Source organism: Tamandua tetradactyla, chromosome X (genome assembly GCF_023851605.1).
Source record: "Tamandua tetradactyla isolate mTamTet1 chromosome X, mTamTet1.pri, whole genome shotgun sequence".
Lineage (NCBI taxonomy): Eukaryota > Metazoa > Chordata > Mammalia > Pilosa > Myrmecophagidae > Tamandua > Tamandua tetradactyla.
In genome coordinates this window covers 154525106-154552314 of record NC_135353.1, presented here as the reverse complement: position 1 = coordinate 154552314, position 27209 = coordinate 154525106, and the positions used below count along the sequence as shown (strand labels likewise).

Here is a 27209-nt window from a genome sequence, read left to right as displayed (position 1 = left end):
ATGATTTTGGCAGTTTGAGGTAACTTGTGACAACAAACCAGTAGGAAATGTCTCCAGCACAGGTCTGTGACAAGTTAACTCACCCAGATAATGTAACCCCTATTTTGAGTCTGGTTGAATGAATTTATTCAGAACAACCAAAACAGAAACAAAAATAAACCATAGGTAAAAGTATACCTTTTCCTCATATATTACAAATTAAAGTAAAAAAAATAAAACTCTCAGGAAATACCCTGAAAAGTTTAAACAGTTGAAAACAGTTGGTGAAGAATCAATTGTGTACACTGTTGAAAGTTATTTCACACTTTTATTTTCTAATTACAGTAGTTTGCATCTGATTTCTTTACATTATTCCAGATATGATGGGGAACTCCTCCAAAGCAGTTAAGTATTAACTAGCTGTCTTGAATTTATAGGAAAGGGATGTAAAGGGACTTATTAAAGACAAAAATGGATCAAGACCAGAGGTATCTATACTAATAGCTATAAACTTTCTCTAAAGAAATAAAAAGCAGTTGGTATTTTGCAAAATATCTTCAAGCAATTTCCACCTGTAAATTAAGTCTTATGTTGAATTAAATGAGGTTGGCCACAAGTATTTAAAATATTGTGTTGACATGAATATACAAATATATAGTCTATGTGCTCTTTCTTTTATAGAAATCAAAGACTGCAAGTAAAAGAAATGGTAAACACAGAATACAAAAGACAAGCATATTCTATTACAGTCCTGCATATCAAGGAAAAAGCAGCAGACACTGCTGTTCTTATGCACTCATTTGAAACTCTCAAGGCAGAAATTTGAAATTCTTCAAGGCAGGTACTATTATCACTTCCATCTAACAGGTGAGGAGTCCGCAGGTCCACAAGCTGGAGAAGGTACCTGTGGTCACCTGCCAGTAGAGGGCAGAGCTGGGGGCTGGGCTACAGACTGTCTAACTCCAGGTCCACACGTCTCACCTCTGCTTTACGTGGCCTCCTAGCTACCTGGCAGCTGAGGGAAAGAGGACAAAATTCAATACACTTCCCAAATTCCTCAGTTGTTTTGATACCTGATGGTCTGGTGTCTTCACAAATTTGTACTTTTCAGAAGAGGAATAAAAAGCAAGGATAAAATGGGTGGTGCTTTAAGGTAAGTCAAAAACACAAGGTGATATGCAGTTCATGGGCCTCCAAACAGTGTAAATGAAACTTACTAAACAGGATAAAAGTAAACATCTCATACCAGTATGAATCCTTTTAATTTTTATGACAATCAAGAAATATAAAGAACCTCACTTTCATTCTGAGAACTGTCAAGCCGGATGTCATTATATCTGTATGTAACACAAACATCACATGTAAATCTGGCTAGGTACTTTATTCAAAACATGCTTTTACCTATGATTAATCAGAGTTGCTCTGAAGTCAATACTGACAATTTATGCCTATTAAAAGATGTTATTCAACATCAAATATTTTAGTATTTCTACAACATAGATGATCAAGTGAAACTACCAATCACAATGAGTTTTGTAAGTAACAATATTTATAGCCACAATTCCACAGACGTGGTAAGTAAACCAATGGCCAACCCTTAATAAAATACAAGAATTTCCATCATGCATAGTTTACAGGCTCCGTCTCTTTAGAGGCTAGTTGTTCAAGAAAGATTCAACAAACAATTAAATGTTGGCAAGTCTTTTCACACAAATGCTTAATCAGTTTAGTTATTTAGTCACCTTAATAATACGATATATTTATACTCTAACAGGAAGTGGAGTAAACGTTGCATGAGAAATGCAACCCTATCAAATTCATTAATAATAACTTCTATGCCCTCTTAGCAGTTAGAAATACTCTTGAACTTCAAGCATTTTATTTTCTTTTGGGGCACAGATTCTATCATGGTATTACAGGAATCAAAGAAAATAAACAAAAAAATATTTTCTTAAGGACCACTTCCATTCCTTATTTGAAATATAATCAAATCAATGAAACTACACAATTTCTACATAAAAACACGTTAGTAAAATAATTCCTCCAAGTAGTGTTGCAACAAGCTACAACTCTACCCCAACTATTATAATCATTATGAATGGGGATCTTCCATGATCCAGCAACACTAGATTGAGTTGTTACTACCCTGCAAGAAAAAAAATTATCCACAAATACAAGAACTGGGGTCATAGCTGCAATTTCTAAAGAATCTTTAGACAAATGAGATTTGTCAGGAGTTAAGTAGAAAAATTAATGTTTGAGTTGCACTATCACTACCATGAACTATCACATATGCAGAGTTCAAACACTCTTGGTAAAAGAATGGAAGAAGGATCTACCAATGTAAATTTAGCGAAACACTTTTATGTACAGAAGCCTAAATATCTTAGGAAATTTAGATTGTTAATGAAGACAATCAATTCTTCAAGAATGGTTTCTTCCAAGTTACCATTAAAAACCCATTTTTGGTCTCAGATGCATTCCAGCTAGATAAAGTATTCAGGAACCCCAAAGAACAAGCAGCACAAACCACATCTGTCCACCCTTAATTCCTATTCTTAGGTTTAATGTTTTATTAGTACATATTCTGGCCTCAGCATTTTTTTACTCCAGAGTTTTCATACTTGGGAAATTACAGTTAAGTGGGACTAGAGAAGATTCGTTTATTTTTGAAGCCATGTGAAGGCTTATTACCCTTTATATTACTCTTCATCATTGAAAAGTTTTCTGGAGACCAGCAGAGTAAAAGCTTCACAAGATACATGACAGATCTCTTTTCAAGTTGCATAAGATTTAAACGTGGCTAGTGAGATCTAACTAGCCCCAGCCCTTAATTTGATCTTGTTATATATAGCTGATAACTTTAAAAAGTAAAAAAAGGTAAACCTAAATTCCCAATAAAATACAAAGAAAAATATCTGTACACACAATAAAATACATCCCTAACACACAATAAGGGCATAATATACTCTGCAGCACTGACATTTTATTATATTTCTTAGCTGTAGCGCTTTGATTCAGAAATTGGGGACTGTTTTTCCAGTAAACTGTGATTCCCTTCTCTTTGTTCAGATTAGGGAGTTTTAAAAGGCTTAATTTATAAGAGCTATCAAATTAAATTTTCTTTTACACATTATTTAAATGTTTATAAAGTATCCAATATTGTACCTTACAATGTATAGGACTGAAAATACAACACCTTTTTTTTTTTTTTTTTACATGGGCAGGCACCGGGAATCAAACCCGGGTCCTCTGGCATAATACAACAACTTTTAACATAACCTTTGTTCTGTAAAAATATTCTACATACATGCATACCATCAAAACAATCTTTTTTTGTTTGGGATATTTCCTACACACATTAACTGAACAAATTATCAACAATTATATATCAATATTTCTAATGTTATGACAACTGGGTGCCACCTAGTGTTTAATTTCTGCAACTATTAACCTTATAAATTCAAAATTGCTTTTAAAGCATTTTGGAAATGCTTTTTTGTTGATGTTTATGGTGGCAACAAAAGATCATAAAGAGAATGTATGTGATATAAAAATTAGTATAAAAATAGCCACATGATACTTAAGTATGAAAAACTGATCTCCTCATTTTGACTTCAAATGCAGACTTCTGCCCCCTTTAAATCATATCCAAATCTCAAGAGGGTGCACGGGTGGTTCAGTGGTAGAATGCTCACCTTTCATGCAGGAGACCCGGGTTCGATTCCCTAACCATGCACCCCCACCACCAACAAAAAAATCTCCAGAGAACATCTAGATAACTGCAATACAGAGAGAGATTCCACACATTCAACACACTAGTCAAAACGAGGGCTTAATCATAATCCACAATGAGTGTAGGGCAAATGTAGGAAAGGCAGTAATTTTCTTTTCTAAATAGATATTGAGTCTTTTACCCATAAGCTCCATTACATCAAAAGAACAAACTGGGTTTAGCATTTCACTTAAGATAACTCAGCATTATCAGTTTTTACAGAAAAACAAGTATCTTAAAAACAAACCAGCCTGCTTTAACAAATTGCACTCATGCTAATGAAATTTTAATCTTCTTTAGGGGTCATGATCAAAATCCAAAATGTAGAACAATCCTCAGGAAAACTGGAATGTATAATGTTGAGTTCAATTTAGATCTGAAAGTAAGAAGAACATTAGATCAAACAAAAAATAATTTTTATATTACAATAGTCTATACTACATACAAAAGGAGACTTTCACCCCTAGGCTATCTGGGGAAAAAAACCTATTTGAAAAGGAAATTCTATACACCAGATCTTTCTCAATTCTGGTCTGCTGCCAGTAAAATCTTTATGATTTCCTTCTGAATCTTGTATGTTATACAGAATATTCTAAATAAAGGTCAGCATTTCCTTTCTTCCTTTTGTGCTAGTAACTAGAGATCTTACATTTTGGGGGTGAGAGCAGACACGGGGGAGCGTGGATTTGGGACAAATGTGGTGCTGACCAAATTCACCACCTCTGAGTCAATTTGGTTACAGGAGCGAAGGTTAGAATACCTGTAAGCCACCTGGAAAAATGTCTTGGGGAAGAGGTAGGGTTCCCAGACAATGAACAAGACAAACTCTTAAAAATGTTCAAGATAACCATCTTGTTCCCTGCCAGCCAGCTGGGCCCAATTCTGAGGAAGTGTTTGCAGAGACCCAGAAAGTTTTTTCCTGAGGAAATTCTTAACCCCTCTAAGACACTTAGCATATCACCTCTGTGTAGATGGCTTTGTATTCAAGTCTTAACCCAAGCTCAGTTAACAAAACTTTCAGATCTGCCCCTAATTAAACAAAATAGCTTCACATCGTGTTCTTGCCACCGAATATAATCATTAATTTTGCTGTCAGAAAGTATCACGAGCAGTGTAGTCAAAAGAATGCTTTCTCAAGGTCTCCAAAGAGAAGCATATTAAGAAAATAACAGTGATGTATTTATTTCTCATCCTTTTTCATTTTCTAATTTTGGATATATTTCCAAATGTACAGAACATTGGTGGAGTAGCATATGTTTAAAAATCCATAAATGGGTATTTCTTTTATTCATGGTATATTCTAAATGGTTTGAAAATGCATTAAAATATAGGATGGGCTGATGGATGAAGAGAGAAATGGATTCATGTGATGAATCAAGTATAGAGAAGTGTTAATCGTAGAATCTCAGCGGTAGGTATCACTTCCCCAAGACAGCCTTTGTAATTATGGAAAGCTCTGGTATTCTGTTGCACAATTTTGATCAGGAATAAATGCTCTAGCTATTCCAAAATTTCACCCTTGACTCAAATCCAACACTCTTACTATTATTATTTCTAGATTTGTAAACACAGGTGGTTTCTGATGTTTACAAGGGAGTTTAAAAGAAACTACACCAGATTTAAGAATAACTTATAATACCACCCCAACTATCAGAAAAATTTAAATTGCCCCAAACCCAATATATTGCATTTCATTCAAATATAGTAATGACAGAAGAGCAGTGAGACATTTACTTTTGTGGGCACCACTGCTTTATTATTAGGAAAAGCAATGTTTTCCTCAAAATAAACATGCCAACTCCAAATCAAGAATTTCCCAATAGTGCATGCCCAACAAATAAAATAATGTAACTCAATTGGCAAAGGGCCTACAGTTTAATAAGGTTTTAAGCATATATAGCAATTCCAACACCTCATATCAAGCTGGTTCAAGCAAGATTTTTCTTTCAACACATTAATACCTCAATTAAGAAGGCATGTCCCCTTTGATACGATCTTATATTTCTCACAACTCCCACTAAATTTCTTAACAGCTATTCCTTCAGATACTCTTTAATTAAACAAGTTCTGATTATGAAGTACCTAGCATTCATGCCAAAGCAAATATTGATCTTTTCAGAAAAAAAATGTTCAAAAGAATTATAAGAATTCTCAAAGTATCAACAGTTTGAATAGCTGGCTTTTAAATAATACTGAGTACTTTAATTCATTGACAAGTCTCAAGATACACCCTAATTTAAGTACTCAACATTCTTAGAGTAAATCAAATTAGGGGTAAGGGCTGGTTTCTCTGTGAATAATTCACAAACAAAAAAACTCAAGGAGAACTCAAGGAGAATCTACTTACATCATCAATGTCTTCATCATCATCTCCAATGTCATCAAACTGAATTTCGTCATCATCACCAGGACCAAAAGTATCTGTTTCATTGATTTTAGCTAAAAGACACAATAACAAATATACTCATAATCAAGATGTTATTAAAATAAACAATTACTCATTTAAAAAAGTATGCCTGAAATCAAACATCGAACTATAAACGGAGACGTTTACAAGTCAAACATTAACTTAACTACTATTTCATTAGGAAAAAAAAAAACTCTCTTGGGTGGGCCATGGTGGCTTAGCAGACAGAGTTTTCACCTGTTATGCTGGAGACCCGGGTTCGATTCCTAGTTATCTGCCCATGCAAAAACAAAACAACAACAAAAAACAAAAACAAACCCTCCCAATCTCTACAACCCTACCATCCAGGGCATTATTTTAAACAAAATTCCCCAGAAGGTCACCATTAAATCATTAAGATGGAGAATATTGTGGTATACTTTTCTGCTCAATAAGGTATTTTAGTAAGGCAGCCTTGAATTACACTAATTCTGAAGCTATTATAACCTCCAGCTATGCTTCAAAAAGGTTTGAGTACCTACTAACAAAGTCTCCTTCTAAGAAAAGAGCAGCTGGTTCACTAACCATCAGATGGACTCATCAAATTAATCAGAAAGACTGATCAAATCATGCTTATACCTAAGCAATCAAGTGAAACATGAAGTGCCAGTCCTACTGTCAGATACATTAGCATTTCCTCGATCAGAAATGCCAAGTAAATAATTTCAGTAGGATAGTCATGCTTTTAAGTAAAGTATGTGTTCATGACAGAGCCAAAAAAACAAAAATAACTGCCAAGTAAAAAAAGTAGCTTACAAAATAGTATGTATAGTACATTTCTCATTTAATGAGGTTAGGAGGGGACTTGTTTTATTCAATCTTTCTGGATAAAGAAGGCATTACTTTCGCATTTAGGGAGGAAAAACAAAGAATGTTGGTTTAAAAAGCCTTATGGGATACTAGGATAGGAGGAATTGAAAATTAAAAAAAAAAAAATCAACAATGGTATTTAGTTATTGTCCTTGCTTCATGTTTAACTTAGATGAACAATGAGAGTCTCTTGAGAAAATAATTTTTAAAAAATACTGTAATGAAATTACTTCCTTTTACTGGTATTATACAGAAGTCCAGGGTTTATGAATTATATAATATCTCACCAAAAGTATATTTATTTGGAACAGAATTTCAGTTACTTCTCTTTAGTATCTAATATTATGAAGTACAGGCAAACTTTAAAATAATTACATAAGCACAGGTAAGCAGATATGCAAAATCCACAAAATTCTACCAAAATTCCTTCACCTTAACAACAATGGACAATAACACCATGTGACAAGTTAATATAAGAACTCAGACATTACCATGCTCTGGAAGCTCGCCATATGCCTTCAGACTTCTAGCTTCATCTGCATTGTATTTTAAAATTACATCAGCTTTATTATCCTAAAAAACAGACAAATAACTTTTAGAACTGATTATTCCAAAATATTAAGTTACTTCATATATTATTTTCAAATTGAGTAAGAAATGTTTTGTTACAAACCCTTCTTCTTTCACATTTGTTTTCTGTTATACCTTCTAAAAAACATCCTTGGGCTTAAAATCAGTAAAGAAGCTTGCATGCATGACTGAATAATGATTAAGAACTTAGGAAAGCTACCTCCAGCTGTGCAGACCCAGTGTTTTAGATTGCTTGCTATTACCCTTTGTTTACAAGTTTTCTGAATAAAAAACTTCCATGAGACCATACTTTGCAGGGTGATCAAACACTGTAATTCAAAACTGAGGCAGGAATAATGACTCAAGAAAATTAATATATTTTTTCATATATGAGTAGTTCTCCTGTGGAGCTTTTATATCTCCTGGAAATAAATTAGCAGACCTGAACGGAAGCCCAAGAATATGTCCTTCTTTAAGCTGTTTGAGTATTTCTGATGCAAACATCCCACTGAGAATCACTGCTCTCCCTTCTGCAGAGACTAAGATTCAGTTAAGGAAAAAAAAAAGATTGAAGATACTTGTGCTCAGCATTATTCTCAATAGCTAAAAGGTGGAAACAACCCAAGTGTCTACCAGCAGATGAATGGATAAACAAATATGATTTTATGTACAATGGAATATTATTTATCCATAAAAAGAATGAAATTCTGATACATGTAATAACACAGATGAATTTGGAAGACACCATGTTGAGTGAAATAAGCCACACACAAAAAGACAAATAGTGTATGGATTCACTTATATGAAATATCTAGAATAAACAAATTCAGAGAAAGAAAGTAGATTACAAGTTACCGGAGGCTGGGGGAAAGGGGAAATGGGGGAATTATTGCTTAATGAGATAAAGAGCTTCAAAAGTTTAGGGTGATGGGGGAAAATCCAACCCCCCCAGTTGAATTCTTGATATTCTCACAACCAGTATGGACAACCAAAGCTACAAGCTGAGCCCCCAGTCTTGGGGTTTGTTCATATGAAACTTAACCCCACAAAGGATAGGTCAAGCCTACTTAAAAGAGTCACCCCCAGGAGAGTCTCTTTCGTTGCTCAGATGTGGCCTCTCTCTCTAGCCAACACAACAAGCAAACTCACCACCCTCCCCCTGTCTGCGTGGGACATGACTCCCAGGGGTGTGGATCTTCCTGGCAAAGTGGGACAGAAATCCTAGAATGAGCGGAGACTCGGCAACAAGGGATTGAGAAACCCTTCTCGACTAAAAGAGGGAAGAGTGAAATGAGACAAAGTGTCAATGGCTGAGAGATTCCAAACAGAGTCGAGAGGTTATCCTGGAGATTATTCTTATGCATTAAGTTGATATCACTCTGTTATCCAAGATGTAAAGGAGAGGCTGGAGGGAACTGCCTAAAAATGTAGAGCCGTGTTCCAGTAGCCATGTTTCTTGATGATTATATAATGATATAGCTTTCACAACGTGACTGTGTGATTGTGAAAACCTTGTGTCTGATGCTCCTTTTATCTACCTTGTCAACAGACGAGCAGAACATATGGAATAAAATTAAATAACAAGGGGAACAAATGTTAAAATAAATTTAGATTGAAATGCTAGTGATCAATGAAAGGGAGGGGGGTAAGGGATATGGTATGTATGAATTTTTTTCTGTTGTCTTTTTATTTCTTTTTCTGAATTGATGCAAATGTTCGAAGAAATGATCATGATGATGAATATGCAACTATGTGATGATATTGTGAATTACTGATTATATATGTAGAACGAAATGATTATATATTAAGAATGTTTCTTTGTTGTCATATTTTTTAATCTAAAATTAATTAAAAAATTTAAAAAAAGTTTAGGGTGATGAAAAACTTTTGATGGATGTTAGTGATGGTAAGAAAATATTGAGAATGTAATTAATACCCATGAATTGTACATAATGAAAATGGTATAAAATAAGAAATTTTGTGTTATATATATATATTATTAAAATAAAATTTTAAAAAGTAAATTAAAAAAGGGAAAAGGGGGGCAGTACGATGGTGGCTCAGTGGCAGAATTCTCGCCTGCCATGTTGGAGACCTGGGTTCGTTTCCGGCTGCCTGTTTATGTTAAAAAAAAAAGGAAAAGGTCTGATGATGATTGCACGTAATTAATTTAAAGAGCTAAAATAGGCCCAAAGAAAGGCAACTAAAGAATCACAGTAATGCAAAGACAGTGTGATTCAGATGAGCACTTCTTATACCATAACTTGTATAAAAACCAAATGCAGATTCTGATTTTGGAGGCCTGCGGTTAGACCCAGGAATCTGTATTTCTAACAAGCACTAAAGGGACAACTATGCTATTGCTCAGGTCCCTGAACCACACCCATCAAATGACAGATCACGGATATAAAAAGAATCAGGAGAGTTGGTCCTATCACTTTAGTCAGAATATTATTCTTTTCAGAACTTGGGTTTCCTCATCTGTCAAAAAAGGGAATTATTTTCCCTATTTCTGGGGGTACGTGGGGCCAGGTAATTTTTTGTTGTGGGGAGCTGTCCTGCGCATTGCATGATATTTAGCAGCATCCCTGGACTCTACCCACTAGATGCCACTAGAATCCCTTTGCCCCAAGTTAGGAAAACCAAAAATGTCTCAAAGCACCACCAAATGCCCCCTGGAAGGTAAAATCACCCCGGGCTAAGAACCACTGATTTAAAGTTAGATTTCTTTACTCTGGAATGTAAAAAAAAAAAAAAAAGGAAAGAAAAGAAAAATAAATAAATCAGGACAGAGGGTCGAGTTATCTACATTTCAATTTCGTCAACTAAGAACATTAATAAAATCACCACTATGTAATACCACTCATTCCTTCAAAAGGAATTTTTTTTTAATTCTTTTTTTTTTGGCTTTTAAAAAGGGGAATTTAATGAGTTGCTAGTTTACCGTTCTGAAATATGGAATGCTTCATGAATTTGTGTGTCATCCTTGCGCAGGGGCCGTGCTAATCTTCTCTGTATCGTTCCAATTTTAGTATATGTGCTGCCAAAGCGAGCACAAAAGGAATTTTTTAAATATTAAAAAAGGAAAAAGGATAATTTAGCTTAATGAAAAACTCACACTGCCAGTATTTCTTCTCATTTCAGTATGGGAGTAAAAACGTTAGCCTGCATAAATTTTATTTCAGAATGGCATTTGAAAACCATAATCCCTGGGAAACCTAGCACAATGCCTATAATACAACCAGTTCTTATGAAATGTTTGTTGACGGAATGGTAAGTCATACTGGGCTAGAACTAGTAACATATGGCTATGACATGTTCTAAACTTTAACACCTCATTAAATTGAAGCAATTTAAAAATTAAAAATTTAAAGTTAAATTTTACCTGATAGTCTCGTAGACCCACCAGTATAATATCTGAGGTATTTATCCAAACCTGTAAAAGAAGATTCACTCCATGTTATATTTAAAATAAAAACAAAGAAAAGGACGGTACATCAGAGGTTCAGTGGCAGAATTCTCGCAGGCCATGCCGGAGACCTGGGTTTGATTTCCAGAGCCTGCCCATGCCAAAAAAAAAAAAAATTTTAATTAAAAAATAAAAACAAAGAATCAAGAGCAATGTTGAATCAGAATCTTTCATAAAACATATATACTATTCATCCCAACTGTGAGAGAAGTACCTACATAGAATAAGGGGGAAAAGTATAAGGAGACAAATCTATCTCAAATTTTCTATGATTTGGGATGTTGAAAATTTAACAATCTTATTTTAACTATCTGACAGCCTGAGAATTCGAGAGGAATAAGCATTAGTTTAGATATTGAGATTTTTAACCATGAACAACCCAAGATGGTCAATTATCCAGTATTATCTTCCTTTCTTCCATCCATCCATCCATGCATCCTCCCACTGACCCATATACATACACACAGTCCCCTAAAATGCCTGTGGTTTGGTAACAGGATTAACAAAGCAAGTTAAAAACAAAACAAAAACAAAATCAAAAAGTTCACAGAATCAGATTTAGAAGGGACTTTTACCCTGATTAATAAATCTACCTGAACACCTACTGTGATAGTGTATCATTAATCATTACTTTCCAAGGTATCTCATTCAAGATGATATTCAGGAAATTTACCATTAATATAACACTGTTATCTAACATAGTTCATATTCAAATTTTCTTAAATCCTTTATAGCTCTTTCTCCCACTCCTAAACCTGTATTCAATCAAGGACCATGCAGTGCATTTAACTATCAGGTCTTGGTAGTTTATCCTTTAAACAGCCTTTTTTCTTTCACCACACTAACATTATATTAAGAGCCAAGCCATTTGTCTCACAGCATGTCCTCAATCTGGATTTGTTGCAGTGTTTCCTCATTATTAGATTCAGGTTAAACATTTTTGGCAGGAAGACCACACAGATGATGCAAACGATTCTTTACTACTATAAGAGAATATATAAAATCATAATCAAGGATCATGCTGTGTGACTTACAGTTAAATTTTGTTCTACTGCAATCTACTGGAAACTTACAAAAATGAGTTCCATGGCTGGTAAAGACTGAGGACAGCTATTTTCTCCTCTTAAACAATTAAAAGTAGAACAAATTTCCATACCTACCTTTTTTCTTAATTTCCCTCTGATGTGACATAACCTCTTCACACCATCAAAACACATTGCTTCTAATCGTCCATTTCCCAACATTTTGATTACCTGAGCATACTCTGGGGGGAAAAATAAGAAAAGAAAGTGGTATGGGACACTGTTTAACTGTTAATAAAAGCAACCATTTACTATCAAAAAAGGTTCACTAAACCATGAAATTGTCAACGATAGCTTTCAAAGCTTAATTCCCTCTGAACTCTACAATTCATTATTGGTTATAAAATGAATGTCCATGCAAAACAATGAAACTCTATGTTTACAGAAATGTTACTAACCCTCAACACAGGCTGTGTATATCAAGAAATGATTACTGAAAGAAAGGCTTGGGAGAACTATGAGGGGTGAGAAACAGAGAACAGCAAAGAGGGACATGAGAATTATTGCTCAGGATTATGAACTGAATCCCTTTTAGGGCTAGAGATTGAAATCCCCTATTTTAAAATGAAATATATTACTAAAAGAAGTCTAGCTTATAAAAATGCCTACATTTAGGGAGCTTGGGGGAGGGGTATGGATTTTTTGTGGAAGAAAAGGAAATGTCTTCATATAGATTATAGTGGCAAAGGCATGTCTATTTACTTAGATTGGATTGTATGATGTGTGAATAAAACTCTTTAAAAATGAACAGCGGGCCACGGTGGCTCAGCAGGTAAGAATGCTTGCCTGCCATGCCCAAGGACCGGGGTTCAATTCCCGGTGCCTGCCCATGTAAAAAAAAAAATGAACAGCAATATCCCCACAAAGGATAGGCTAAGCCTACTTAAAATTAGGCCTAAGAGTCACTCCTAGAGAACCTTTTTTGTTGCTCAGATATGGCCTCTCTCAGACTACACAAGCAAACTTCCCCTCTCTACGTGGGACATGACTCCCAGAGCTGTAAACCTTCCTGGCAATATGGGACAGAAACCCTGGAATGAACTGGGACTCAGCATCAAGGGATTGAGAAAACCTTCTCGACCAAAAGGGGGAAGAGAGAAATAAAGCAAAACAAAGTGTCAATGGCTGAGAGATTTCAAACAGAGTTGAGAGGTTAACCTGGAGGTTATTCTTACACATTATACAGAGTATCACCTTTTTAGTTAAGGTATATTGGAGAGGCTGGAGGGAAGTGCCTGAAAATGTAGAGCTGTGTTTCAGGAGCCATGTTTCTTTAAGATGATTGTATAATGATATAGGTTTCACAATGTTACTCCGTGATTGTGAAAACCTTGTGTCTGATGTTCCTTTTATCTATGGTATGGACAGATGAGTAAAACATGTGGATTAAAAATAAATATATAATGGGGGGAACAAATGCTAAAATAAATGTAGTAGATTGAAATGCTAGTGATCAGTGAAAGGGAGCAGTAAGGGGTATAGAAAAAAACAGGGGAAACAAAGGCTAAAATACATTAGGTAGATGGAAATACTAACAGTCAATGAGAGGGAGGGGTAAGGTGTACGGTATGTATGAATTTTTTTCTTTTTATTTCTTTTTCTGAATTGATGTAAATGTTCTAAGAAACAATCATGGTGACGATATTGTGAGTTTTTGATTATATACCAAGTATGGAATGATCATATAATAAGAATGTTCATGTTTGTATGCTATGTTTAAAAAAAAATTTTAAATAAATAAATAAATAAGGAAAAAAAAAATGAACAGAGATGGCAGTGCAATGGTGGCTCAGTGGCAGAATTCTTGAATGCCATGCTGGAAAACCCTAGTTCGATTCCTGGAGCCTGTCCATGCCAAAAAAAAAAAAAAAAAAGAACAGAGAGAAATAAGTACTATAGAAAATGTGGATAAAGAGGTGTACAATCTATTCACTGTCGGTAAGGAAACTGAGAGGTTCATCCCCTTGGAGAGCAGTGTGGTGGTTCCACAGAAGGCTAGGGGTAGGGTTGTCATATGATCCTGCACCCCTGTTGCTCAGTATATACCTGGAGGAACTGAGTGTGGAGACTCGAATGGACGTTTGCACAATGGTTTTTATGGCAGCAGTGGTCATGATTCACAATGGATGGAGGTGGCCTAAAGCTACGACTGAGGATGAAAGGGGGAACTGTAGTGTATACATGTGGTGAGGTTTGCTACTAGGTGAATGAACCTTAAGGACTATGTTGAATGAAATAACAGAAACAAAAAGACAAATATTATCATACCTCGCTCTTATGAACTAACTATAACATAAAAGTTGGTGAACTGAAGTTAAGAGCATGGGTTATCAGGTTGAGGTCGATTGTAAAGGATCCTAGATTGTAACTCTTAGAGCAGTCACATATATTCAGGAGTTGTAACTGCTACTTCTAAATTCTGAGGTACTGAGCTGTTTATATATAACCTGGTCATTCCCAGAAACTTCGGGTATTTATTTGTCACCTGAGACTCAGAGTCAGAGCTCTGAAACTATGAAAGTCAGCAGTACCCCATACAGGAACTATTTAAAAAGTTGAAAAAGGGACCAGACTTAGACTAGACATATGAATGAAGCTGATATGGATAGGACTGGGGTAGATCAGAATACAGGGTAAAGGATGGTATTGTCCATATTTTAAAACTTCAACTTCTGTGTGAGATGAAAGGGAGAGCTGTTAAGTTGGTACAAAATTTATATTTTGGGTAGCGCATTACCTAATTTAACTTGTATGGTCACTTTAGTTGAACACCATAAGTACATGGAATCTTGAACAGAGTGTGAGATCTTGTTGGTTTGTTCAGCTTAGTGTGATGTCCCAATATATGTGAGAGTCATTTTGGCATGAATAAAGAAGTATTTGCAAAGTCCCCTTGGGGAACTGGGGAGAAAGGAGGAAATATTCAACTTCCCCACTTGGAGAATTTTCAATATTCTCACAAGCAGTGGGGACAACCAAATCATCAGGCTGAGCCCTCGATCTTGGGTTTCACCCCTATGAAACTTATTCCTGCAAAGGAAAAGTGAAGCCTACTTATAACTATGTCTAAGAGTCACCCCCAAAAAACTACTTTTGTTGCTCAAATGTGGCTCCTCTCTCAAAGCCAATTTGGCAGGTGAACTCACTGCTTTCCCCAATAAGTGGGACATGACTTTCAGGGGTATAAATCTCCCTGGCAACTTGGGACATGACTCCCAGCAATGAGCTGGGACCCAGCATCATGGGACTGAGAAAGCCTTCTTGAGCAAAAGGGCGAAGAGAGAAATGAGACAAAATAAAGTTTCAGTGGCTGAGAGATTTCAGAGTCAGAAGGTTATCCTGGAGATTATTCTTAGGCATTATATAGATAACCCTTTTTAGTCTGTGGTGTACCAGAATGGCTGGAGGGAAGTACCTGAAGCTGTTGAGCTGTGTACTAGTAGCCTTGATTCTTGAAGACGATTGTTTAACAATATAACTTTTACCAGGTGACTGTGATTATGAAAATCTCGTGTCTGATGCTTCTCTTATCCAGGGTATGGACAGATGAGTAAAAAAGTAATTAAATAATAGGAGAATAAGGGTTAAAATAAATCAGGTAGACTGAAATACTAGTGGTCAATGGGAGGGAGGGAGGGGGTATGGGACTTGAGTTTTTTCTTTTTTCTTTTTCTGGAGTGATGTGTTTTAGGAATGATCATGGTGGTGAACGAACAGCTGTGTGATGATGTTGTGAGCCACTGATTGTACACCATATATGGACTGTATATGTGTGAAGATTTGTCAATGGAAATATTTTCAAAATGCCCACCTTGTCCATCCTCTTTGAACACCAGTTCTCTCTTTTCAGATTCATTCTCATTCTTACCTCTACGTCTGTTTTTACCTCCTTTACCTAATGATTAAATAAAAAGGCAAAGAGAGAAAAACACATTTAAGTTTCTATAAAGCAGCATAAAAAGAAACTAAACAAATTAAGACTTACAAAGCTTTCCAAAAAATCACTTAGGGTAAATTTTTTTTTAAAAGTTATTTAAATATCACTTCTATAACACTAACAGAACTATAAATAAAAAATAAAAAATTCACTTAATTTGATTACTTGGTCATATTAAACTTCTAATCTCCAATCATATTATACACATAATCATCCCCATATCCTTTTTGGAAATTCCCTTTAGAATTTTTTTTTACATTAAATACATATTTAAAAAAAACCCCAAAACAAAAAATATGCCACCTTAGAACTTATCCTTTCCAAAATAAAACAGAATTCCATACACATTCTTCTAAACTGAAATCTTGGCACCTTCCGAAACCAGGCCCTATGCAAGGAACCTGAAGCTTCTAAAGTAAAGTGAGAAGAGACTACTTAGAGAACTGTTTTTTCAATCCTTTGTTAGCAGAGCAGCAAAAACATAGAAATGATTAATTTCATGGTCCAAACAAGAAATAGTTTTACTGACCAAAAGCATAGAGTATATATGACCTGTAAGATTAAAATCATGAATAAGTACATCCCTGTATGTATCTAGCTGCTGAACCCCCTTTGGTCATCTGTGTCTACATTTCTCTTCTTGTCTACTGTTTATACATTTTGCCATCTGTAGTATTTACTGTTGCAAAAGGTAAGTACCAATGGTTTAAGAAATGGTTTTATTTGAAAACCTTATAATTAGACATTTTTTTTTACAAATTGAAAATGATATCCATTTTATCTTAACAGCTTATACCTTTGTTTTTCTTATGTACTACCAGTTTCAAGAACCACAAGCACAGAATTCAATGACAGTGGCACCTACATGGGAAAAAGGGAAGATGTGATAGATTTGGCCCAGGAAGCCAATTCAGAACAAAATGTTATTAATTGTGGGTAGTAAGAATCAGAAGTGAGGAAAGGGAGACAGGGTACAAGCATTTTTCATTGTAATATATATCTTGAACAACTCGACTTTTTAAACTATGTATATGCATATAAAATGGGAATAATTAACATAATTTCCTTATAGGTAGTCGTGAAGATTATTAGTAACAAATATTAATTGTCTAACATGGCACTTGCCACAATCTATCCAATAAATGAACCCATTTCTGGGAATTTTGGTAATCAGAGCCTGAAAAACATGTATATTCTTCACCCTGATAATTTTACTTCTATGAATATATATGAAAAAAAATCAGAAAACTATAGTAAATAAGTATTCAAGTCAACTCATAAATGTTCGAATGCCTCCTAGGACCTAGGGACTTTGCTAGATGCCCTAAACATCCCTGGACCCCAGCATGTTCTTACCGAATTTAACAGACTGTGAGGCTTATCCATCTCCAGAGCAGTTTCTGTGGCCAGTCACATAGGCAAGTAAATCAAGGTGACCACCAGCATCAGGATGGTGGGTAGTACACCCATTGTATAACAACCTAGCCAAAAACGGACCTAAGGGATTTGAACTTATTGTGGTTTAGCCACCTGGATTCACTTGTTGGATTGACACAGCCCTAGCTCATAAAGCTAATGACCACGTAGCAAAGTACACTGTTCACTGAGGCCCAAATTATGAGATATGGGTGATTATAAATTTTATAAAAATGCCCTTGTCCCTCACATACTTGACATCCCCACCAATGTCATGAAAGGTCTGAATGCAAAGAGGAGATGACTGGGGGGAAAAAGTGAAGTTACACCAAATGGGATTCACTGATTTGGTGGTGGTAGAGGGAGAGGAACAACTCTGGTACCTGGGGTGGGGGAACACTTTAGATTCTAAGAATTTGGATTTTATCCTCTAAGCTGTAGGATCCACTGAGCAAAATATATGAAGTTAAAAAAGCAAGCAGTTTTATGTATCTAAAAAAAAAAAAAAAGATTAGAAATAACTAAAGCAAAAAAGGAGATTTCCAGGATGACTTGGAACAGGAGGTATCCAGGCACTAGTTTATTTAGTTTAAAAAAAATTAACTTAAATATTGACTAGGAAATGTAACCTCAAGTTTCAAAAGTAAAAACAAAATACCCATAGAAATATATGCATTCGTATGTGTGTGTATATATATTTATTTACTGAAAATCATTTTCTCAAAACTGATCCATAGTGACCCTGTTAACACTGCAGAGTCAACAGTGTTAATATTTTTAAAATTTCTGAAGATATTTTATGCATATGCATACCAAAATTTATGTATTCTCTACCCTCATACCCTTTTTACATTGAATGGAATACCTATGCTCCTTATTTTTTCCCCTTTAATAATAGTGATCTTCACATGCTCAATAAAAAAGTTTCTTGTTTAAAAAGAAAAGAAAACATCTTCATATTGGCTTAAATATCTCTGGAAGGTCACACACAAAAAAGTTAATGACTGTAAGGAGAACTAGGTGGCAATGAGACACATTTAGGAAATTTCACTTTTTATACTTAAAGAAAGTTGAACCATGTGAATACATTAACTATTCAAAAATTTAAAATGCAAAAGGCAGAGGTGTATCTGAGTGGGAAGACAGGTAGGAAGGTCACAAGGCCTAGCCTAGAGGACTAGAAGAGAAAGCGACAAACAAGAAGAGTATTTCTGAGGCATGACCAAGACAACTGTGAACAGATGTGAAGGGCCAGCATCCCAGTTTCTGGCTCTGTAAAAGGCGGGGGTTAGAACAGAAACTCTAAATATTTTTATATTCTACGACTTAGGACTCTAGAATTCTACTTTCTTATTGACGTCCTTTAAAAATCCATACCCCTCACTGCCCATTCTTCATACTTTACACCCCACTATTAAGCACTGGTCTCAAATTTCTAATGGCTAAGCACATTTCCATTTGGATGTGCTACTATGACTGCAAACTAAATTTTATTCAATACTCAACTTACTTTCACAAAACTTGTCCTTAATCAAAAGCCTTATTTCTGTTTCTGGCAACACAACACACCTTCAGTATAACTCTTTCCACCTGTAAATATGACAGCTATCTATCTTTTGATACTTCTCTCCCACTAACTTATGCTTCAATCCAAGTAGATTTCTCACTGTTCCAGTAACTCATTCTTACCGCTCATCACCTGTGTACACCATTCTCTTCATCTGGAATGCCCCCATCAAGCCAAATGCCTTATATATAATATCATTTACAATTAATCACCACAACAAGCCTATGTCTATGAGGTAGGTACTATTCTGACATTATTTCACAAGAGAAAATGGTCTTTGAAAGGTTAAGTGACTTATCCAAGGTTATATTAAGTGAGAAATGGTATTTGAATCAGTCAACATGACCCAATAACTATGTTTTTAACCACTATAAAACAATGCCACCCACTTACTTGCTACAATCACCTTACCAATGAGTTCAGTGAAGCACAGGTAAGTAAACTAATTTACTTTAGGTCACAGACACTGAATGGGGTGACCAGATTAAAAAGGATCTTTTTTTGCTCCTAGCCCCCACATTAGAGTATCTTTCTACAACATATTGTTTCCATTCCAGAACCTAAACCACACTGGCAGCCATTTCCAAAGGATGGGAGAAATGCAGTATTAATAAGGGACCCATGAGAAGAGCTGGGAAGCAACAAAACGTTCTTCTCTCAAACAGAATCAAGAATGTGTATCTGGGTACGGCAAAAACAGACATCTGACATACTCTCTCCTGAGGCAGTCTTTCAGTGCTCTGTGCTAGTTTAAACGTTAGGTAGGTCTCCACAATTTCCTGACCCAACCAGATTCAGTAAAGCTTAGTATCTGAGGTATTCTTAGCCATACTCAAATTAATATCTTAGGAAAAGTTCCTTTTATTTCAAGCCAGTAATCATGTCAGACCTTCAAATTAGACTGAAAGGTCTACTAGGGCAAGAATCATACTTGCTTTGTTTACTGAGTTGTATACCAGAATATGGCAGTTTTTCAAATGAATAAGCCAAAGCAATCCCTATGTTCCTAAAGGAGTGGCGACTTAAAATCGTACGTAGTGACCTCCTCAAAGTGTGGGAACACCTTACCCCAAATGCTCTTCATGAGTGGGCCAAAGAATACTCTTACTTGATTTGAGGATAGGTTTCTAAAGGAAGTAAGCTGAACAAGAATCAGCCTAAAGCAAGGCATTTAAAACAGTTCATGGTAATTTATATCCTTACTTGTGAAACCATTATTAAGGCTGTATTTACAGGGCTTCTGAATTTACCAATGAAGAAAAGTACACTTCCTCTAAGTAACCTAGAAGATAACAGATTGGTTTTACATATAGAAGAACGATAAAGACCAAGTTCAGAATGGTGGTTACCTCCAGAAAGAGAGGAAGAGAAGGGAAAAGGATTGGGGAGAAGGACACAAAAGGCTTTAACTGACTCCGTGTTGGAATTCTTAAGCTCTCAGTAATGGATTCCCAAACGTTCATTATACGATGTTTATCTTTTCTGTATGCCTCAAACATAAGTTATCTATACTCTGATAACCTCCCCTACAGCCTCTAATGGGACTTTAAATTCTCTTTTCAAAGACTGTAACCAGAACTGAGTACAAAACAAAGTAGCAGTTTATTCTAATTTTTTGCCTTGATTTCTTTCTGAAAACAAAAAAACAAAAAAACAGCTAGCCCATATACTAAAAACTGTCAATACCTTTCCTAAAGCAACATGACCTGTTTTGGAGAAAATTCCCAGATGGGATCTTTCTTAGGTAAGACAAGAAACTAGTGAACTAGAAGTTATTTATGAAGTTCAGTCTCTCTGCAAGCAAAGGAGAACCTATAATTCATCTAGGGTGGAGTCAAACAGAGGGGAAGTGACTCAATGCAACATATATTTATCGAGCATCTACTAAGTGTCAAATGTTTCTGATCCCACTTGAATAAGACAGATCATATTCTTGCTCTTCAGTTTACACCCTAGTGAGGGAACTGCAAATCTTATCAATAGAAATAAGGGTGAGAAGGAAGATACTTACTGAAGTGATTGATTAACTTACCATCTCAGAAGGAATCAAGGATTACATAGGTTTAGAAGAAACCTGTAAGACTTTTTTAACTGTATGTCACTCAGTCTTTCCTAGAATAGTTGGCAGTAAAATCTTTGCTACACAAATCATAGGCGAATTCTTGTGGGCTGTGAAATATGCTCCTCTCCCATGGAAAATAAAATACATGCGTAATTTTCTTCGAGAAATTATGTGCAGGCATTCTGCTTTAATCGAGGTTAGGCCTTCCATTTTGGAAGTTCCAAACCTTTTTTTTTTAACCAGACCTCACCTGTGATACTTTGTGAAGTTCAATCTGTAAATTGGCTTCAGAATGGAGGGAACCTAAAGGTCTTTACCTCCATCACAATATATACATTATCTGAGAGCAAAGTAAGAAACTTGGCCTAAAATGTAACAAATCTCTTGAGGGGTGAGGGAGTTAAACCCTTCAGAAGGGATGGGGTGAAAGGAACCTAAAACCCTAAAAATCAATGTTTTGCTCACTGTTTACAAGGAAGGAGTGTGCTCAACAACACTGAACAAACGTCCATAAAGAAACCCAAGTCGGGATACTTGATGGTCACTAAAACAAGCTTCACTCTTGGAAGTTAAGACCTGTTTCAGGGCTTAAATTCTCATGCCCGGGAAGGCCAAAGAGACAGATGTGCGAAGCCCAGGGGGTCCCTGGAGGGTCTCCCGACAGGTCCTCATAGCCGGCGGGAAGCTCGCGATCAGTCTGGCGCGAATCAGGAGCTAAAGCCCACATTCCCCGCAGGAGGCCCTAAAAAATGGCGTCGGCTCCACCCCAATGTGACCAAATTAAGACAGGAGTAACTTCCCGCTCTTCTACACAGTTTGGAGCCGCGGGCGGGCAGGGTGACTTGGAAAGAACATCATGCGGCCTGTGCGACCCGGAGGCCGCGGGCAGAGCCGGGGGGTCCGGGCGGCAAAGAGCTGTAGTCTCGGGATCCGGGAAACATTACCTTTATTCTTCGGCATGGCGGTGACGGCGGAATCTCCGACTCCTTTTCGGGTGGGACGGCGGCAGTAATTCCTTCGAGAGGGGCAAAGAGTGACGCGTTAGAACGCAAGGACGAAGCAGACGCGAGATACCGGGTCGCGTGCACTGGCGAACTTCACGGCCGAGCTCTTTCGAGAAGCGCTTGTAACCACACTCGGCGGCGGCAAATGGCGTCGCGGTTGCGTGCGTCGCTTTGCCCCGCCCCACGCCGCCGGCTCGTCCCGCCCCCCCAAGCCCCACGGCGCAGGCGTGGTCGACTCACGCTTATTGTTAACGGCAGCGATGCCAATGACTACGAGGGTTCTCTAGCGGCGGGAGGAGTGGTGCGGAGGGGCAGGAGCAGGAAGGAGTGGAGTCCGTGCTGAGGTGGGCGGGGTCCTTGGAGTTGCGTCATAGTCACGGCCGAATTGAGTTAGCGCCCGCTGCTGGCTGACAATAACCTCTGCGGGTTTCTGAGAAAACCTAGTCTCTTGGTTTAAGTTGCTGATTCGTTAACTCTAACGTTACTCCCACGCTGCCAGGTTGAGGAACTTGGGGAAGGACAAGGTTTTCCTGTCATTCATTGCTAAAGCATTATATTTGCTAGACACTTGTTATTACTTTTTTTAAAAAATTATTTTATTTTATTTTTTTAAATACCAAAATAACACCAAACAAACGCAAACATACCTATTTTGACCATTGGGTTCTGCGTATAGAATGAGTAATTCACAATGTCATCACATAGTTGCATATTCATCATCATGATCATTTCTTGGAACATTTGCATCTATTCAGAAAAAGAAATAAAACGAAAACAGAAAAAAAATTATGCATACCATATCGCTTACCCCTCCCTTTCACTGATCACTAGCATTTCAAACTAAATTTATTTTTTGTTATTACTTTTTAAATACCTGTTTTCCCTACCTCAGTGTAAACCTTATCAGGTAGAGATCATTTCTGTGGCTTACCATTAGCAGCATGTAGCAGAATGTCTGGTACCTAGTAGGTGATCAATATGCACATAAAGGAAGGAAGGGAAGGAGGGAAGAAGGGAGAAAAGAAAAGGAGCCCAGCTCTTCTGAATCCTAAAGTCTCAACCAGGGCTTCACATGGGCGGGCTATACTGGGTGACTGGCTTCACTTCTAAGTAAACATCTTATATTCAATGAATCAACTTTTTGCAAATACTAGAGTTTGAACATCATCTCTCTAGGGAAATGGGCATACCTAGATAACAGAGAAAATAATACAGTGGTTTTCAACCAGCAGCATTTGGGAATGTCTGGAGACATTCCTCGTTGTCTATACCTGGAGCAGTGGGCTGTGCTACTGGCATCCAGTGGGTAGAGGCCAGAATGCTGCTAGATATCCTACAATGCATAGGACAGCCTTCCACACCAAAGAATATCTGGTCCAAAAAGTCAGTAGAGCCCAGGTTGAGAAACCCACCCACAGATGCACATTTTGGAAAGAAACTGAAGAGCCATGAGAGCCTCAGAGTCCCAGCTTTCTTTCTTTCCATTTGCAATATTTTGCAGGTTACACAATTGAGGATGAAAGAATGACTTTATGGAATTTATGAAAATTTTGCCTTAAGAGGAAATGATAGAATGCTCACCTGCCGTGAGGGAGAGCTGAGTTTGATTACCAGTCCATACACCCACCCCCTAACCCCCCAAAAGAGTACATTATTATGCACTTGGGCTTTGGAATTAAAGGCCTTCAGCCAAATCCAGGTTCTTCAGCAACTTATTATTCTATGATTTGGGCAATTTGCTTAGCCTCTTTATAAGCCTCAGTTTTCTCATCTGTAAATTGGGTGTAAGAACGGAACCTACCACATCAGGTTGTTGAGGGAATTAAATGATACAATGCATTCAGTGTTTAGCAATTGTACCTCACATGTGGAAAATAATCAGAATCTAAGGGTCTGGATGCTCAAATGTTTAAAAATCAAAAGTGTCTGCCAAATACTCAATATAAAACACCAAAGGAGAAAAAGTATCAGGCTTCATTTCTCTGAGTTAGGATGGTTCCCGCATCTGACTGTTCAGCAGAATCACTTGGGCGGAAATGAGTCATGTGGACATCTGGGGTAAGACTGTACTAGACAGGACAACAAGAGCAAAGGCCCTGAGTGGGAACATGCTTGGCATGTTTAAGAAATAGCAAGATGGTCAGTGTGGCTAGAAGGCCAGCATGGTAGTAAGCCAGGAGAAATAGTTAAGGAAAGGATAAGGGACCCTGGATAGTCAAAGCCATCTTGCAAGAGAAGAATGAAGTTGGAGGACTCACACTTCCCAATTTTAAAACCTGTTACAAAGCAATCAAAACTGCATGGTACTGGCACAAGGACAGATATATAGACCAATGGAATCAAAATGAGAATTCAGAAAAAATCCCTGACTCCTATATGGCCAACTGATTCTTTTTTCAAATTTATTTTATTTATTAAACATACCAACATACAAACATAAACATTCTTACTATATGATCATTCCATTTTACATAGATAATCAGTAATTCACAATATCATCACATAGCTGTACATTCATCATCATGATCATTTCTTAGAACATTTGCATCAATTCAGAAAAAAAATAAAAATAAAACAAAAAAACTCATACATACCATACCCCTTATCCACCCTTTTCATTGAACACTAGCATTTCAATCTACTAAATTTATTTTAACATTTGTTTCCCCTATTATTTATTTATTTTTAATCCATGTGTTTTACTCATCTGTCCATAAGGTAGACAAAAGAAACATCAGACACAAGGTTTTCATAATCACACAGTCACATTGCAAAAGCTAGTATCATTATACAATCATCTTCAAGAAACATTGCTACTGGAACACAGCTCTACATTTTCATGCAGTTTCCTCCAGCCTCTCCATTACACTTTAACTAAAAAGGTGATATCTATTTAATGCACAAGAATAACCTCCAGGATAACCTCTTGACTCTGTTTGGAATCTCTCAGCCATTGACATTTTATTTTGTCTCATTTCTTTCTTCCCTCTTTTGGTTGAGAAGGTTTTCTCAATCCCTTGATGCTGAGTCCCAATGCATTCTAGGAGTTCTATCCCATGTTGCCAGGAAGGTCCACACCTCTGGGAGTCATGTCCCACATGGAGAGGGGTAGGGCAGTGAGTTTGCTTGTCATGTTGGCTAAGAGAGAGATGGCCAACTGATTTTTTACAATGGTGCCAAGTCCACCCAATGGGGAAAGAACAGTCTCCTCAACAGATGGTGCTAGGATAACTGGATCTCCATATGTAAAAGAATGACAGTGGACCCCTGCCTCACACCGTATACAAAAATTTACACAAAATAGATCAAAAACCTAAATATAAGAACCCATGTATAAAACTTCTAGAAGAAAACATAGGTAAGCATCTTCAGGATCTTGTGTTTGGCAATGGTTTCTTAGACTTTACACCAAAAACATGAACAATAAAAGAAAAAATAGATAAATGGGACCTCATCAAAGTTAAAAATTTTGTGCATCAAGAGACTCCATTATGAAAGCAAAAAAACCTACAGAGTAGGAGAAGATTTTTGGAAATCACGTATCAGATAAGGATTTAATACCCCAAATATATAAGGACCTCTTATAATTCAACAATAAAAAGACAACCCAATTAAAATATGGGCAAAAGACTTGACAGACATTTCTCCAAAGAAGATATACAAATGGCCAATAAGTACATGAAAAGATACTCAGCCTTATTAGCAATTAGGTAAATGCAAACCAGAACCACAGAGAGATCAAATACTGTATAATTTCACTTATATGAAATACTTAGAATAAGCAAATCCATAGAGATGGTAGGTAGATCCCAGGTTACCAAGGGCTAGGGAAAGAGGGAATAGGGATTACTGCTTAATGGGTACAGAGTTTCTGTTTGATGTGATGAAAAATTTTGGCAATGGATGGTGGCTATAGAAGGACAATATTGTGAACATAATTAACATCACTGAAATGTACCCATGAAAGTGAATGAAATAGGAACTTCTGCATTGTATGTATATTTTTAAACATTTTTTATTGTAAAATATAGCATATATACAAAGCAAAGAGAGAAAAAAGCAATAATTTTCAAAACACACTTCAATAAGCAGCTGCAGAACAGACCTCAGAGTTTGTAATGGGCTACCATTCCATCATCTCAGATTTTTCCTTCTAGCTGCTTCAAAACACAGGCAGCTAAAAGGAATATTAATATAGATTCAGCAGCCATACTCATTTGTTAAATCCCATTTTCTCTGTTACACCTCCTCCCTCTCCTTTAATCCCTCCCCCCACTCTATAGAGATCCTTGGGGAATGCCCATTCCAACTATTTCATGCTAAGAAGAGGTATCCACACTGAAGGTTTGCAATTAATTGATAATCCTGGAGAGGTTGGTCCCTCTGAGTTTCAGGATTTATCTGAGCTAGGAACCCTCTGGAAATTATATGTTCCAGGAAGGCAAACTTAGCACATATAAACTTTTGTAGAGTCTCAGTTTGAGCTGCAGGTGCTCTTAAGAGACAACAGGAGTAAAGTTAATGGGGTTTAGCAAACTATGAGCATTAGCACTACCTAACTGCCTATTAAACTGTTGGCCATAGCATGCATTTTTTGTTTCTCCCCAATATCCCTCTACTATTGACCCGCTGTCCACTATCAAACCATTGAAATAGTTCATGTGAGAATTTATTTATATTAGTAAATTTAATGATTGGGATACATGGCACTATACATCCCTTTTCAGTCATATTCACCTTCAGTATGGCAATGTCACTTATAACCCCCCTGATTAGTTATCATCACTTCTATCCATTCCCTTACAATTAGATTCAGCCTGTTTGGGTAGCCTTTCCTATGTCTAGCTTTTATATGTCTCTAGGTCTGCTATATTCTACAGTGTAACCTCTGAGATTACCTTTACCAGAGTCATAATAACTAAATCATACAGTATCTATCCTTTTGTGTCTAACTTATTTCACTCAGCATTATGTCCTCAAAGGCTCATCCATCTTGTCACGTGCTTCAGAACGTCATTTCATCTTACTGCTGCATAATATTCCATCATACATATATAATTTTATCCAGTTGTTGGGCACTTGGATTGTATCC

At 36.7% G+C, this 27209-nt stretch overlaps 1 protein-coding gene and 1 non-coding gene across 2 annotated transcripts; both read right to left on the bottom strand.

The window, feature by feature from the left end:
* Positions 1-1341: 1341 nt before the first annotated feature.
* Positions 1342-22471, bottom strand: EIF1AX (eukaryotic translation initiation factor 1A X-linked). The gene is made up of 8 exons (XM_077145598.1): positions 22358-22471; positions 22058-22128; positions 15943-16026; positions 12210-12313; positions 10966-11016; positions 7502-7583; positions 6102-6193; positions 1342-4130 (listed from the first exon to the last, which is right to left on the bottom strand). The coding sequence occupies exons 2-8, from the start codon at positions 22071-22073 to the stop codon at positions 4125-4127; spliced, it is 435 nt and encodes a 144-aa protein (XP_077001713.1). The 5' UTR covers positions 22074-22128; positions 22358-22471; the 3' UTR covers positions 1342-4124.
* On the bottom strand, positions 10530-10636 carry LOC143672216 (U6 spliceosomal RNA). The gene has a single exon (XR_013169685.1). It is a non-coding gene; the product is annotated as a U6 spliceosomal RNA (small nuclear RNA).
* Positions 22472-27209: the final 4738 nt, after the last annotated feature.

Bases quoted from the DNA above. Each gene is read 5' to 3' on its own strand.
- EIF1AX (XM_077145598.1), bottom strand. The intron at 11,017-12,209 runs GTAGGTATGGAA...CTTCTTTTACAG, and splicing joins GAGGGAAATTAAGAAAAAAG to GTTTGGATAAATACCTCAGA. The intron at 7,584-10,965 runs GTAAAATTTAAC...TCTGTTTTTTAG, and splicing joins TGGGTCTACGAGACTATCAG to GATAATAAAGCTGATGTAAT.